Raw genomic sequence first — 15,244 nt, 5'->3', positions numbered from 1 at the left:
TACCCGCTGTTCCCCCGGACCCGCTGTTCCCCTGTACCCGCTGTTCCCCCATACCCGCTGTTCCCCCATACCCACTGTTCCCCCCATACCCGCTGTTCCCCTGTACCCGCCATTCCCCCGTACCCGCTGTTCCCCCGGACCCGCTGTTCCCCTGTACCCGCTGTTCCCCCATACCCGCTGTTCCCCCGTACCCACTGTTCCCCCCATACCCGCTGTTCCCCCGGACCCGCTGTTCCCCTGTACCCGCTGTTCCCCCATACCCGCTGTTCCCCCGTACCCGCTGTTCCCCATACCCGCTGTTCCCCCGGACCTGCTGTTCCCCATACCCGCTATTCCCCCGGACCCGCTGTTCCCCCGGACCCGCTGTTCCCCATACCCGCTATTCCCCCGGACCCGCTGTTCCCCCGTACCCACTGTTCCCCATACCCACTGTTCCCCTGTACCCGCCGTTACGCGTACCTGCTGTTCCACCGTATCCACTGCCCCCGTACCTGCTGTCCCCTGTACCCGCTGTCCCCCGTACCTGCTGTTCCTCCGTACCCACTGTTCCCCTGTACCCGCTGTCCCCCGTACCCGCTGTTCCCCTGTACCCGCTGTCCCCGGACCCGCTGTTCCCCTGTACCCGCTGTTCCCCCGTAACTGCAATTCCCCCTTTACCCACTGTTCCCCTGTAACCGCTGTTCCCCCGTACCCGCTGTTCCCTGTACCCGTTGTTACCCCCATACCCGCTGTTCCCCCATACCCACTGTTCCCCATACCCACTGTTCCCCTGTACCCGCCGTTACGCGTACCTGCTGTTCCACCGTATCCACTGCCCCCGTACCTGCTGTCCCCTGTACCCGCTGTCCCCCGTACCTGCTGTTCCTCCGTACCCACTGTTCCCCTGTACCCGCTGTCCCCCGTACCCGCTGTTCCCCTGTACCCGCTGTCCCCGGACCCGCTGTTCCCCTGTACCCGCTGTCCCCCGTACCCACTGTTCCCCCGTACCCACTGTTCCCCGTACCCGCTGTTCCCCTGTACCCGCTGTCCCCCGTACCCGCTGTTCCTCCATATCCACTGTTCCCCTGTACCCGCTGTCCCCCGTACCCGCTGTTCCCCTGTACCCGCTGTCCCCGGACCCGCTGTTCCCCCATACCCGCTGTCCCCGGACCCGCTGTTCCCCTGTACCCGCTGTCTGCCGTACCCGCTGTCCCCCGTACCCACTGTCCCCGTACCCGCTGTCTCTGTTCTCTGGCAAGGATGGCAATGGTAAGTGGGAGGCCTTCAAAGGAGCAATTTTGAGAGTGCAGAGTTTGTATGTTCCTGTCAGGATTAAAGGCAAAGTGACTAAGAATAAGGAACCTTGGTTCTCGAGGGATATTGGAACTCTGATGAAGAAGGAGAGAGAGATGTATGACATGTAAAGGCAACAGGGAGCAAATAAGAAGCTTGAGGAGTATAAAATAGTGCAAGAAACTACTTAAGAAAGAAACAGGAGGGCTAAAAGAAGACATGAGGTTGCTTTGGCAGACAAGGTGAAGGATAATCCTAAGAGCTTCTACAGGTACATTAAGAGCAAAAGGATAGTAAGGGATAAAATTGGTCCTCTTGAAGATCAGAGTGGTCGGCTATGTACGGAACCAAAAGAAATGGGGGAGATATTAAATGGGTTTTTTGCATCCGTATTTACTAAGGAAACTGGCATGGAGTCTATGGAAATAAGGCAAACAAGTAGGGAGGTCATGGAATCTATACAGATTAAAGGGGAGGAGGTGCTTGCTGTCTTGAGGCAAATCAGAGTAGATAAATCCCCAGGACCGGACAGGGTATTCCCTCGGACCTTGAAGGAGACGAGTGTTGAAATTGCAAGGGCCCTGGCAGATATATTTAAAATGTCGGTATCCACGGGTGAGGTGCCGGATGATTGGAGGATAGCTCATGTTGTTCCGTTGTTTAAAAAAGGCTCAAAAAGTAATGCGGGAAATTATAGGCCGGTAAGTTTGACATCAGTAGTAGGTAAATTATTGGAAGGAGTACTAAGAGATAGGATCTACAAATATTTGGATAGACAGGGACTTATTAGGGAGAGTCAACACGGCTTTGTGCGCGGTAGGTCATGTTTAACCAATCTACTCGGGTTTTTCGAGGAGGTTACCAGGAAAGTGGATGAAGGGAAGGCGGTGGATGTTGTCGACATGGACTTCAGTAAGGCCTTTGACAAGGTCACGCATGGGAGGTTAGTCAGGAAGGTTCAGTCGCTAGGTATACATGGGGAGGTAGGAAATTGGATTAGACATTGACTCAATGGAAGAACTCAAGGGGTTCGCATTCTAATCAGTATTCTGTAACTTGATTTTGTGTCTCTGTGCCCTGTTTGAGAGCAGAGTTCCACTCCATCTGACGAAGGAGCAGCGCTCCGAAAGCTAATGGCATTTGCTACCAAATAAACCTGTTGGACTTTAACCTGGTGTTGTTAAAACTCTTACTCTTTCAATGGAAGAAGCCAGAGAGTGGTTGTGGAGGATTGCTTCTCTGAGTGGAGGCCTGTGACTAGTGGTGTGCCACAGGGATCAGTGCTGGGTCCATTGTTGTTTGTCATCTATATCAATGATCTGGATGATAATGTGGTAAATTGGATCAGCAAATTTGCTGATGATACAAAGATTGGAGGTGTAGTGGACAGTGAGGAAGGTTTTCAAAGCTTGCAGAGGGATTTGGACCAGCTAGAAAAATGGGCTGAAAAATGGCAGATGGAGTTTAATGCAGACAAGTGTGAGGTATTGCACTTTGGAAGGACAAACCAAGGTAGAACATACAAGGTAAATGGTAGGACACTGAAGAGTGCAGTAGAACAGAGGGATCTGGGAATACAGGTACAGAATTCCCTAAAAGTGGCGTCACAGGTGGATAGGGTCGTAAAGAGTGCTTTTGGTACATTGGCCTTTATAAATCAAAGTATTGAGTATAAGAGTTGGAATGTTATGGTGAGGTTGTATAAGGCATTGGTGAGGCCGAATTTAGAGTATTGTGTGCAGTTTTGGTCACCTAGTTACAGGAAGGATGTAAATAAGGTTGAAAGAATGCAGAGAAGGTTCACAAGGATGTTGCCGGGACTTGAGAAGCTGAGTTACAGAGAGAGATTGAATAGGTTGGGACTTTATTCCCTGGAGCGTAGAAGAATGAGGGGAGATTTGATAGAGGTGTATAAGATTTTGATGGGTATAGATAGAGTGAATGCAAGCAGGCTTTTTCCACTGAGGCTAGGGGAGAAAAAAAACAGAGGACATGGGTTCAGGGTGGGGGGGGAAAAGTTTAAAGGGAATATTAGGGGGGGCTTCTTCACACAGAGAGTGGTGGGAGTGTGGAATGAGCTGCCGGATAAAGTGGTAAATGCGGGCTCACTTTTAACATTTAAGAAAAACTTGGACAGGTTCATGGATGAGAGGGGTGTGGAGGGATATGGTCCAAGTGCAGGTCAGTGGGACTAGGCAGAAAAATGGTTCGGCACAGACAAGAAGGGCCAAAAGGCCTGTTTCTGTGCTGTAATGTTCTATGGTTCTATGGTCTCCCGTACCCGCTGTCCCCCCATACCCGCTGTCCCCTGTACCCGCTGTCCCTGTACCCACTGTTCCCCCGTACCCACTGTTCCCCCGTACCCGCTGTTCCCCCATACCCGCTGTTCCCCGTACCCACTGTCCCCCATACCCGCTGTCCCTCCTGTACCCACTGTTCCCCCATACCCGCTGTTCCCCCGTACCCGCTGTTTCCCCGTACCCGCTGTCCCTCCTGTACCCACTGTTCCCCCATACCCGCTGTTCCCCTGTACCCGCTGTTCCCCTGTACCCGCTGTTCCCCCGTACCCACTGTCCCTCCTGTACCCACTGTTCCCCCATACCCACTGTTCCCCTGTACCTGCTGTTCCCCCGTACCCGCTGTCCCCCGTACCCACTGTCTGCCGTGCCCGGAATGCCCCGTACCCGCTTTCCCCCTTTCCCGCTGTCCCCGTACCCGCTGTCTGCCGTACCCGGAATGCCCCGTACCCGCTGTCCCCCTTACCCGCTGTTCCCCCATACCCGCTGCTCCCCTGTACCCATTGTTCCCCCATACCCGCTGCTCCCCTGTACCCATTGTTCCCCCGTACCCGCTGTTCCCCCATACCCACTGTTCCCCCGTACCCGCTGTTCCCCCGTACCCGCTGTTCCCCCGTACCCGCTGTTCCCCCGTACCCGCTGTTCCCCCGTACCCGCTGTTCCCCGTACCCGCTGTTCCCCCGTACCCGCTGTTCCCCCGTACCCGCTGTTCCCCCGTACCCGCTGTTCCCCCGTACCCGCTGTTCCCCCGTACCCGCTGTTCCCCGTACCCGCTGTTCCCCCGTACCCGCTGTTCCCCTGTACCCACTGTCCCCGGACCCGCTGTTCCCCCGTACCCGCTGTTCCCCCGTACCCGCTGTTCCCCCGTACCCACTGTCCCCGGACCCGCTGTTCCCCCGTACCCGCTGTTCCCCCGTACCCGCTGTTCCCCCGTACCCGCTGTTCCCCTGTACCCACTGTCCCCGGACCCGCTGTTCCCCCGTACCCGCTGTTCCCCCGTACCCGCTGTTCCCCGTACCCGCTGTTCCCCCGTACCCGCTGTTCCCCTGTACCCACTGTCCCCGTACCCGCTGTTCCCCGTACCCGCTGTTCCCCCGTACCCGCTGTTCCCCCGTACCCGCTGTTCCCCCATACCCGCTGTTCCCCCCGTACCCGCTGTTCCCCTGTACCCGCTGTTCCCCCATACCCACTGTTCCCCCGTACCCGCTGTTCCCCCATACCCACTGTTCCCCCGTACCCGCTGTCTGCTGTACCCAGAATGTCACGAACCCACTGTCCCCCGTAACCGTTGTCCCCATACCCACTGTTCCCCGTACCCGCTATTCCCCCATACCCACTGTTCCCCCGTACCCGCTGTCTGCTGTACCCAGAATGTTACGTACCCACTGTCCCCCGTAACCGCTGTCCTCATACCCACTGTTCCCCCATACCCGCTGTTCCGCTGTACCCAATGTTCCCCCATACCCACTGTTCCCTGTACCCGCTGTTCCCCGTACCCGCTGCTCCCTGTACCCGCTGTTCCCCCATACCCACTGTTCCCCGTACTCACTTGCCCCCGTAACTGCTGTTCCCCTGTACCCGCTGTTCCCCTATACCCACTGTTCCCCCGTACCCGCTGTTCCCCCGTACCCGCTGCTCCCCTGTACCCACTGTTCCCCCATACCCGCTGCTCCCCGTACCCGCTGTTCCCCCGTACCCACTGTTCCCCGTATCCGCTGTTCCCCCGTACCCGCTGTTCCCCCATACCCGCTGTTCCCCGTACCCGCTGTTCCCCCATATCCGCTGTTCCCCCGTACCCGCTGTACCCCGTACCCGCTGTTCCCCCGTATCCGCTGTCCACGTACCCGCTGTTCCCCCATACCCGCTGTTCCCCCGTACCCGCTGTCCCCGTACCCGCTCTCCCCCGTACCCGCTGTTCCCCCATACCCGCTGTCCTCGTACCCGCTGTTCCCCCATACCCGCTGTGCCCGTACACGCTGTCCTCGTACCCGCTGTTCCCCCATACCCGCTGTTCCCCGTACCCGCTGTTCCCCCATATCCGCTGTTCCCCCATACCCGCTGTGCCCGTACCCGCTGTTCCCATACCCGCTGTTCCCCTGTACCCGCAGTTCCCGTACCCGCTGTTCCCCCGTACCCGCTGTGCCCGTACCCGCTGTTCCCGTACCCACTGTTCCCGTACCCACTGTCCCCGTACCCGCTGTCCCCGTACCCGCTGTCCCCGTACCCACTGTCCCCGTACCCGCTGTCCCCGTACCCGAGGTTCCCCCATACCCGCTCTCCCCATACCCGCTCTCCCCGTACCCACTGTTCCCGTACCCACTGTTCCCGTACCCACTGTTCCCGTACCCACTGTCCCCGTACCCACTGTCCCCGTACCCGCTGTCCCCGTACCCGCTGTCCCCGTACCCACTGTCCCCGTACCCGCTGTCCCCGTACCCGAGGTTCCCCCATACCCGCTCTCCCCATACCCGCTCTCCCCGTACCCGCTGTCCCCGTACCCGCTGTTCCCCCATACCCGCTCTCCCCATACCCGCTCTCCCCATACCCGCTCTCCCCGTACCCGCTGTCCCCGTACCCGCTGTTCCCCCATACCCGCTCTCCCCATACCCGCTCTCCCCATACCCGCTCTCCCCATACCCGCTCTCCCCGTACCCGCTGTCCCCGTACCCACTGTCCCCGTACCCACTGTCCCCGTACCCGCTGTCCCCGTACCCGAGGTTCCCCCATACCCGCTCTCCCCATACCCGCTCTCCCCGTACCCGCTGTCCCCGTACCCGCTGTTCCCCCGTGCCCGCTGTCCCCGTACCCGCTGTTCCCCCGTACCCGCTGTCCCCGTACCCGCTGTTCTCCGTACCCACTTCCCCCGTACCCACTGTTCCCCCGTACCCGCTGTCCCCGTACCCACTGTTCCCCCGTACCCGCTGTCCCCGTACCCGCTGTTCCCCCGTACCCGCTGTTCCCCCGTACCCGCTGTCCCCGTACCCGCTGTTCCCCCGTACCCGCTGTTCCCCCGTACCCGCTGTTCCCCGTACCCGCTGTCCCCGTACCCGCTGTTCCCGTACCCACTGTTCTCCGTACCCGCTGTTCCCCCGTACCCGCTCTCCCCGTACCCGCTGTCCCCGTACCCGCTGTCCCCGTACCCGCTGTCCCCGTACCCGCTGTCCCCGTACCCGCTGTTCCCCCGTACCCGCTGTTCCCCCATACCCGCTGTCCCCATACCTGCTGTTCCCCCGTACCCGCTGTTCCCCCGTACCCGCTGTTCCCCCATACCCGCTCTCCCCATACCCGCTCTCCCCGTACCCGCTGTCCCCGTACCCGCTGTCCCCGTACCCGCTGTTCCCCCGTACCCGCTGTCCCCGTACCTGCTCTCCCCGTGCCCGCTCTCCCCGTACCCGCTCTCCCCGTACCCGCTCTCCCCGTACCCGCACTCCCCGTACCCGCTCTCCCCGTACCCGCTGTCCCCGTACCCGCTGTCCCCGTACCCGCTGTCCCCGTACCCGCTGTCCCCATACCCGCTGTTCCCCCGTACCCGCTGTTCCCCATACCCGCTGTTCCCCCATACCCGCTGTCCCCATACCCGCTGTTCCCCCGTACCCGCTGTTCCCCCGTACCCGCTGTTCCCCCATACCCGCTGTTCCCCCCGTACCCGCTGTTCCCCCGTACCCGCTGTTCCCCCGTACCCGCTGTTCCCCGGTACCCGCTGTCCCCGTACCCGCTGTTCCCCGGTACCCGCTGTCCCCGTACCCGCTGTTCCCCCATACCCACTGCTCCCCGTACCCACTGTTCCCCCGTACTTGCTGTTCCCCCATACCCGCTGCTCCCCGTACCCGCTGTTCCCCCATACCCGCTGTTCCCCGTACCCTCTCTCCCCCGTACCCGCTGTTTCTGTACCCGCTGTTCCCCCATACCCACTGCTCCCCGTACCCACTGTTCCCCCGTACCCGCTGTTCCCCCATACCCACTGCTCCCCGTATCCACTGTTCCCCCGTACCCACTGCTCCCCGTACCCACTGTTCCCCCGTACCCGCTGTTCCCCCATACCCACTGCTCCCCGTACCCACTGTTCCCCCGTACCTGCTGTTTCTGTACCCGCTGTTCCCTGGTACACGCTGTCCCCGTACCCGCTGTTCCCCGTACCCGCTCTCCCGGTACCCGCTGTCCCCGTACCCACTGTTCCCCCATACCCGCTGTCCCCGTACCCGCTGTTCCCCCGTACCCGCTGTCCCCATACCCACTGTTCCCCCGTACCCGCTGTCCCCGTACCCACTGTTCCCCCGTACCCGCTGTCCCCGTACCCACTGTTCCCCCGTACCCGCTGTTCCCCCATACCCGCTGTCCCCGTACCCGCTGTTCCCCCGTACCCGCTGTCCCCATACCCTCTGTTCCCCCGTACCCGCTGTCCCCGTACCCACTGTTCCCCCGTACCCGCTGTTCCCCCGTACCCGCTGTCCCCGTACCCCCTGTTCCCCCGTACCCGCTGTTCCCCCGTACCCGCTGTTCCCCCGTACCCGCTGTCCCCGTACCCGCTGTTCCCCCGTACCCGCTGTTCCCCCGTACCCGCTGTCCCCGTACCCGCTGTTCCCCCGTACCCGCTGTTCCCCCGTACCCGCTGTTCCCCGTACCCGCTGTCCCCGTACCCGCTGTTCCCGTACCCACTGTTCTCCGTACCCGCTGTTCCCCCGTACCCGCTCTCCCCGTACCCGCTGTCCCCGTACCCGCTGTCCCCGTACCCGCTGTCCCCGTACCCGCTGTCCCCGTACCCGCTGTTCCCCCGTACCCGCTGTTCCCCCATACCCGCTGTCCCCATACCCGCTGTTCCCCCGTACCCGCTGTTCCCCCGTACCCGCTGTTCCCCCATACCCGCTCTCCCCATACCCGCTCTCCCCGTACCCGCTGTCCCCGTACCCGCTGTCCCCGTACCCGCTGTTCCCCCGTACCCGCTGTCCCCGTACCCGCTCTCCCCGTGCCCGCTCTCCCCGTACCCGCTCTCCCCGTACCCGCTCTCCCCGTACCCGCACTCCCCGTACCCGCTCTCCCCGTACCCGCTGTCCCCGTACCCGCTGTCCCCGTACCCGCTGTCCCCGTACCCGCTGTCCCCATACCCGCTGTTCCCCCGTACCCGCTGTTCCCCATACCCGCTGTTCCCCCATACCCGCTGTCCCCATACCCGCTGTTCCCCCGTACCCGCTGTTCCCCCGTACCCGCTGTTCCCCCATACCCGCTGTTCCCCCCGTACCCGCTGTTCCCCCGTACCCGCTGTTCCCCCGTACCCGCTGTTCCCCGGTACCCGCTGTCCCCGTACCCGCTGTTCCCCGGTACCCGCTGTCCCCGTACCCGCTGTTCCCCCATACCCACTGCTCCCCGTACCCACTGTTCCCCCGTACTTGCTGTTCCCCCATACCCGCTGCTCCCCGTACCCGCTGTTCCCCCATACCCGCTGTTCCCCGTACCCTCTCTCCCCCGTACCCGCTGTTTCTGTACCCGCTGTTCCCCCATACCCACCGCTCCCCGTACCCACTGTTCCCCCGTACCCGCTGTTCCCCCATACCCACTGCTCCCCGTATCCACTGTTCCCCCGTACCCACTGCTCCCCGTACCCACTGTTCCCCCGTACCCGCTGTTCCCCCATACCCACTGCTCCCCGTACCCACTGTTCCCCCGTACCTGCTGTTTCTGTACCCGCTGTTCCCTGGTACACGCTGTCCCCGTACCCGCTGTTCCCCGTACCCGCTCTCCCGGTACCCGCTGTCCCCGTACCCACTGTTCCCCCATACCCGCTGTCCCCGTACCCGCTGTTCCCCCGTACCCGCTGTCCCCATACCCACTGTTCCCCCGTACCCGCTGTCCCCGTACCCACTGTTCCCCCGTACCCGCTGTCCCCGTACCCACTGTTCCCCCGTACCCGCTGTTCCCCCATACCCGCTGTCCCCGTACCCGCTGTTCCCCCGTACCCGCTGTCCCCATACCCACTGTTCCCCCGTACCCGCTGTCCCCGTACCCACTGTTCCCCCGTACCCGCTGTCCCCGTACCCACTGTTCCCCCGTACCCGCTGTCCCCGTACCCACTGTTCCCCCGTACCCGCTGTCCCCATACCCGCTGTTCCCCCGTACCCGCTGTTCCCCCATACCCGCTGTCCCCGTACCCGCTGTTCCCCCGTACCCGCTGTCCCCGTACCCGCTGTCCCCGTACCCGCTGTCCCCGTACCCGCTGTTCCCCGTACCCTCTCTCCCCCGTACCCGCTGTTCCCCCGTACCCACTGTTCCCCCATACCCACTGCTCCCCGTACCCACTGTTCCCCCGTACCCACTGTTCCCCCATACTCACTGTTCCCCCGTACCCACTGTTCCCCCATACCCACTGTTCCCCCGTACCCACTGTTCCCCCGTACTCACTGTTCCCCCGTACCCACTGTTCCCCCATACCCACTGTTCCCCCGTACCCACTGTTCCCCCGTACTCGCTGTTCCCCCGTACTCACTGTTCCCCCGTACTCACTGTTCCCCCGTACCCACTGTTCCCCCGTACTCACTGTTCCCCCGTACCCACTGTTCCCCCGTACTCGCTGTTCCCCCGTACCCGCTGTTCCCCCGTACCTGCTGTTTCTGTACCCGCTGTTCCCCTGTACCCACTGTTCCCCCGTACCCGCTGTTCCCCCGTACCCGCTGTTCCCTGGTACACGCTGTCCCCGTACCCGCTGTTCCCCCATACCCGCTGTTCCCCCGTACCCGCTGTCCCCGTACCCGCTCTACCCGTACCCGCTGTCCCCATACCCGCTGTCCTCGTACCCGCTGTTCCCCCGTACCCGCTGTTCCCCCGTACCCGCTGTCCTCGTACCCGCTCTACCCGTACCCGCTGTCCCCATACCCGCTGTCCTCGTACCCGCTGTTCCCCCGTACCCGCTGTTCCCCCGTACCCGCTGTCCTCGTACCCGCTGTTCCCCCGTACCCGCTGTTCCCCCGTACCCGCTGTCCTCGTACCCGCTGTCCCCGTACCCGCTGTTCCCCCGTACCCGCTGTCCTCGTACCCGCTGTCCCCGTACCCGCTGTTCCCCCGTACCCGCTGTTCCGCCGTACCCGCTGTCCCCGTACCCGCTGTCCCCGTACCCGCTGTCCCCGTACCCGAGGTTCCCCATACCCGCTCTCCCCATACCCGCTCTCCCCGTACCCGCTGTCCCCGTACCCGCTGTTCCCCATACCCGCTCTCCCCATACCCGCTCTCCCCATACCCGCTGTCCCCGTACCCACTGTCCCCGTACCCGCTGTTCTCCGTACCCACTGTTCCCCCGTACCCGCTCTCCCCGTACCCGCTGTTCCCCCGTACCCGCTGTTCCCCGTACCCGCTGTTCCCCCGTACCCGCTGTTCCCCGTACCCGCTGTCCCCGTACCCACTGTTCTCCGTACCCACTGTTCCCCCCTACCCGCTGTCCCCGTACCCACTGTTCCCCGTACCCACTTCCCCGTACCCGCTGTCCCCGTACCCACTGTTCTCCGTACCCGCTGTTCCCCTGTACCCGCTGTCCCCGTACCTGCTCTCCCCGTACCCGCTCTCCCCGTACCCGCTGTCCCCGTACCCGCTGTCTCCGTACCCGCTGTTTCCCCGTACCCGCTGTCCCCGTACCCGCTGTCCCCGTACCCACTGTCCCCGTACCCACTGTCCCCGTACCCGCTGTCCCCGTACCCGCTGTTCACCCGTACCCGCTGTCCCCGTACCCACTGTCCCCGTACCCGCTGTCCCCGTACCCGCTCTCCCCGTACCCGCTCTCCCCGTACCCACTGTCCCCGTACCCGCTGTCTCCATACCCGCTGTCTCCGTACCCGCTGTCCCCGTACCCACTGTCTCCGTACCCGCTGTCCCCGTACCCACTGTCCCCGTACCCGCTGTCCCCGTACCCGCTGTTCACCCGTACCCGCTGTCCCCGTACCCGCTCTCCCCATACCCGCTCTCCCCGTACCTGCTCTCCCCGTACCCGCTCTCCCCGTACCCGCTCTCCCCGTACCTGCTCTCCCCGTACCCATTGTCCCCGTACCCGCTGTCCCCGTACCCGCTGTTCCCCCGTACCCGCTGTCCCCGTACCCGCTCTCCCCGTACACGCTCTCCCCGTACCCGCTCTCCCCGTACCCGCTCTCCCCGTACCCGCTGTACCCCGTACCCGCTCTCCCCGTACCCGCTGTACCCCGTACCCGCTGTACCCCGTACCCGCTGTACCCCGTACCCGCTGTACCCCGTACCCGCTCTCCCCGTACCTGCTGTTCCCCGTACCCGCTGTCCCCGTACCCGCTCTCCCCGTACCCGCTGTACCCCGTACCCGCTGTACCCCGTACCCGCTGTACCCCGTACCCGCTGTACCCCGTACCCGCTCTCCCCGTACCTGCTGTACCCCGTACCTGCTGTTCCCCGTACCCGCTGTCCCCGTACCCGCTCTCCCCGTACCCGCTGTACCCCGTACCCGCTCTCCCCGTACCCGCTGTACCCGTACCCGCTGTACCCCGTACCCGCTCTCCCCGTACCCGCTGTCCCCGTACCCACTGTACCCGTACCCGCTCTCCCCGTACCCGCTGTCCCCGTACCCACTGTACCCCGTACCCGCTGTACCCCGTACCCGCTGTACCCTGTACCCGCTGTACCCCGTACCCGCTGTACCTCGTACCCGCTGTACCCCGTACCCGCTGTACCCCGTACCCGCTGTACCCCATACCCGCTGTACCCCGTACCTGGCCTCCGGTCCTGCTGCCCCTTCCAGGCGCCACACAGCCGCACCTTGGTGACAAGGAGAAGGATGTTTTTTTGACACAGGGATTTCTTCCCCCGCGTGTTGTGTTTCCGTTTAACCGGCGCGGGCCGCGTGGCATTCTGATCCTTCAGCTCCCGTTTCTGTCGGATTAGCGAACTGGCCAATGCTGCCATTCTCCTTGCCGATGCCCGGTGCCCTTAGCCCAGGTACAACCAGGGGGCAACGGGAGATATACGCCCCCCCCCACCTCTCTGTCTCTCTCTCTCTCTCTCTCTCTCTGTCTCTCCCCCACAGCTGCGTTCTGGTGATGTGTGTCCCTCGGATCTGTGGGGGGGGGGCGGTCTCACATTGCCAACTCCTCTCCGCACTCTCTCTCACTCTCTCCCCAAAGCCCCACGGCCTGCCCCCTCCCCCCAACCCCTCAGTCTCTCTCCTTCTGTCCCCCAAGCCCCTCACTCTGTCTCTCTCTCTGTCTCTCTCAGTCTCTCTCTCTTTCGGTCTCTCTCTATCTCTCTCCCTGTCTCTCTCTCCCTATCTCCCTCTCACTGTCTCTCTCTCTCCCTGTCTCTCTCTCCCTATCTCCCTCTCACTGTCTCTCTCTCTCCCTGTCTCTCTCTCCCTGTCTCTCTCTCCCTGTCTCTCTCTCCCTGTTTCTCTCTCGCTGTCTCTCTCTGTCTCTCTCTGACTCTCACTCTCCCCCTCTGTCACTCACTCTCTGTCTCTCTCTCTCTGACTCTCTCTCTCTCTGTCTCTCTCTGTCACTCACTCTCTCTCTGTCTCTCTCTCTCTGTCTCTCTCTGTCTGTCTCTCTCTCTCTCTGTCTCTCTCTCTCTCACTCTGTCTCTCTGTCACTCACTCGCTCTCTGTCTTTCTCTCTGTCTCTCTCTCTCTCTGTATATCTCTCTCTCTCTGTCTCTCTCTCTGTATCTCTCTCTCTCTCTGTCTCTGTCTCTCTGTCTGTCTCTCTCTGTATATCTCTCTCTCTCTCTCTCTGTCTTTCTCTCTGTCTCTCTCTCTCTCTGTATATCTCTCTCTCTCTGTCTCTCTCTCTGTATCTCTCTCTCTCTCTGTCTCTGTCTCTCTGTCTCTCTGTCTGTCTTTCTGTATATCTCTCTCTCTCTGTCTCTCTCTCTGTATCTCTCTCTCTCTCTGTCTCTCTGTCTCTCTGTCTGTCTCTCTCTCTCTGTCTCTCTGTCTCTCTCTCTCTCTCCGTCTCTCTCTGTCTCTCTCTCTCTCTCTCTGTCCTTTAAGCAATGCTGCAGTCCGGACTTTAATCAGTTTTTCTCTCTCTCGTCCCCGGCAGGCTCCTTCACTCCGTATTCCCGCTTCTGCTCCAGGGAGAGGGACATGCGTCGGATCCACAATAATTCCACTCTCGTCTCTTCCAGGAGGTTTGGCAGGCGGAGACGGAGGGGAGGGAAGGAGGGGGGGGTGTGCCGCGGGGAAGGAGGGGGGTGTGCCGCGGGGAAGGAGGGGGGTGTGCCGCGGGGAGGGAGGGGGGGGTGTGCCGCGGGGAAGGAGGGGGGGGGTGTGCCGCGGGGAGGGAGGGGGGGGGTGTGCCGCGGGGAGGGAGGGGGGGCTGTGCCGCGGGGAGAGAGGAGGGGGGTGTGCCGCGGGGAGGGAGGGGGGTGTGCCACGGGGAGGGAGGGGGGTGGTGTGCCGCGGGGAGAGGGGAGGGGATGGGGGGAGAGAGGCTACGATATATCAAAGTGGAGTGAAGGGACTGCACTCTCTCACTCACTCGAACTCCCTGTGAACGAGTGTCCATGTGTGTCACTGCGTGTGCCTATCCATGTGTGTCACTGCGTGTGCCTGTCCGTGTGTGTCACTGCGTGTGCCTGTCCGTGTGTGTCACTGCGTGTGCCTGTCCATGTGTGTCTCTGCGTGTGCCTGTCCATGTGTGTCACTGCGTGTGCCTGTCCGTGTGTGTCACTGCGTGTGCCTGTCCATGTGTGTCTCTGCGTGTGCCTGTCCATGTGTGTCACTGCGTGTGCCTGTCCGTGTGTGTCACTGCGTGTGCCTGTCCGTGTGTGTCACTGCGTGTGCCTGTCCATGTGTGTCTCTGCGTGTACCTGTCCATGTGTGTCACTGCGTGTGCCTGTCCATGTGTGTCACTGCGTGTGCCTGTCCATGTGTGTCTCTGCGTGTGCCTGTCCATGCGTGTCACTGCGTGTGCCTGTCCACGTGTGTCTCTGCGTGTGCCTGTCCGTGTGTGTTACTGCGTGTGCCTGTCCATGTGTGTCTCTGCGTGTACCTGTCCATGTGTGTCACTGCGTGTGCCTGTCCGTGTGTGTCTCTGCGTGTGCCTGTCCACGTGTGTCTCTGCGTGTGCCTGTCCATGTGTGTCTCTGCGTGTACCTGTCCATGTGTGTCACTGCGTGTGCCTGTCTGTGTGTGTCTCTGCGTGTACCTGTCCATGTGTGTCACTGCGTGTGCCTGTCCGTGTGTGTCTCTGCGTGTGCCTGTCCACATGTGTCTCTGTGTGTGCCTGTCCATGTGTGTCTCTGCGTGTGCCTGTCCATGTGTGTCTCTGCGTGTGCCTGTCCACGTGTGTCTCTGCGTGTGCCTGTCCACGTGTGTCTCTGCGTGTGCATGTCCATGCGTGTCACTGCGTGTGCCTGTCCATGTGTGTCACTGCATGTGCCTGTCCATGTGTGTCACTGCGTGTGCCTGTCCATGTGTGTCACTGCGTGTGCCTGTCCATGTGTGTCTCTGCGTGTGCCTGTCCATGCGTGTCACTGCGTGTGCCTGTCCACGTGTGTCACTGCGTGTGCCTGTCCACGTGTGTCACTGCGTGTGCCTGTCCACGTGTGTTTCTGCGTGTGCCTGTCCATGTGTGTCTCTGCATTCCCAACATGGGAACAGATCAGCTCCCATCACCAATGAGAACTGCCCCTCCCCGCGCTCACCCTCCCGCTCCCCCAGCCTCTTTAATCTTTGGAGT

At 62.1% G+C, this 15,244-nt stretch overlaps 1 protein-coding gene across 1 annotated transcript in view; it reads right to left on the bottom strand.

Annotated features, from left to right (window-relative positions):
• The window catches only part of LOC144489775 (fibroblast growth factor 11-like), a 43,492-nt gene extending 31,019 nt beyond the window's left edge, over nucleotides 1-12,473 (bottom strand). Inside the window, exon 1 of the mRNA XM_078207635.1 lies at nucleotides 12,281-12,473. Coding sequence (XP_078063761.1) covers nucleotides 12,281-12,473 — 193 coding nt within the window. The remainder of the gene's footprint in view (nucleotides 1-12,280) is intronic.
• Nucleotides 12,474-15,244: the final 2,771 nt, after the last annotated feature.

This window comes from Mustelus asterias, unplaced genomic scaffold (genome assembly GCF_964213995.1).
Source record: "Mustelus asterias unplaced genomic scaffold, sMusAst1.hap1.1 HAP1_SCAFFOLD_2534, whole genome shotgun sequence".
In the NCBI taxonomy this organism is placed as follows: Eukaryota; Metazoa; Chordata; class Chondrichthyes; order Carcharhiniformes; family Triakidae; genus Mustelus; species Mustelus asterias.
The sequence above is the reverse complement of the archived record's forward strand: the minus strand, read 5'-3'. Positions and strand labels throughout refer to the sequence as shown.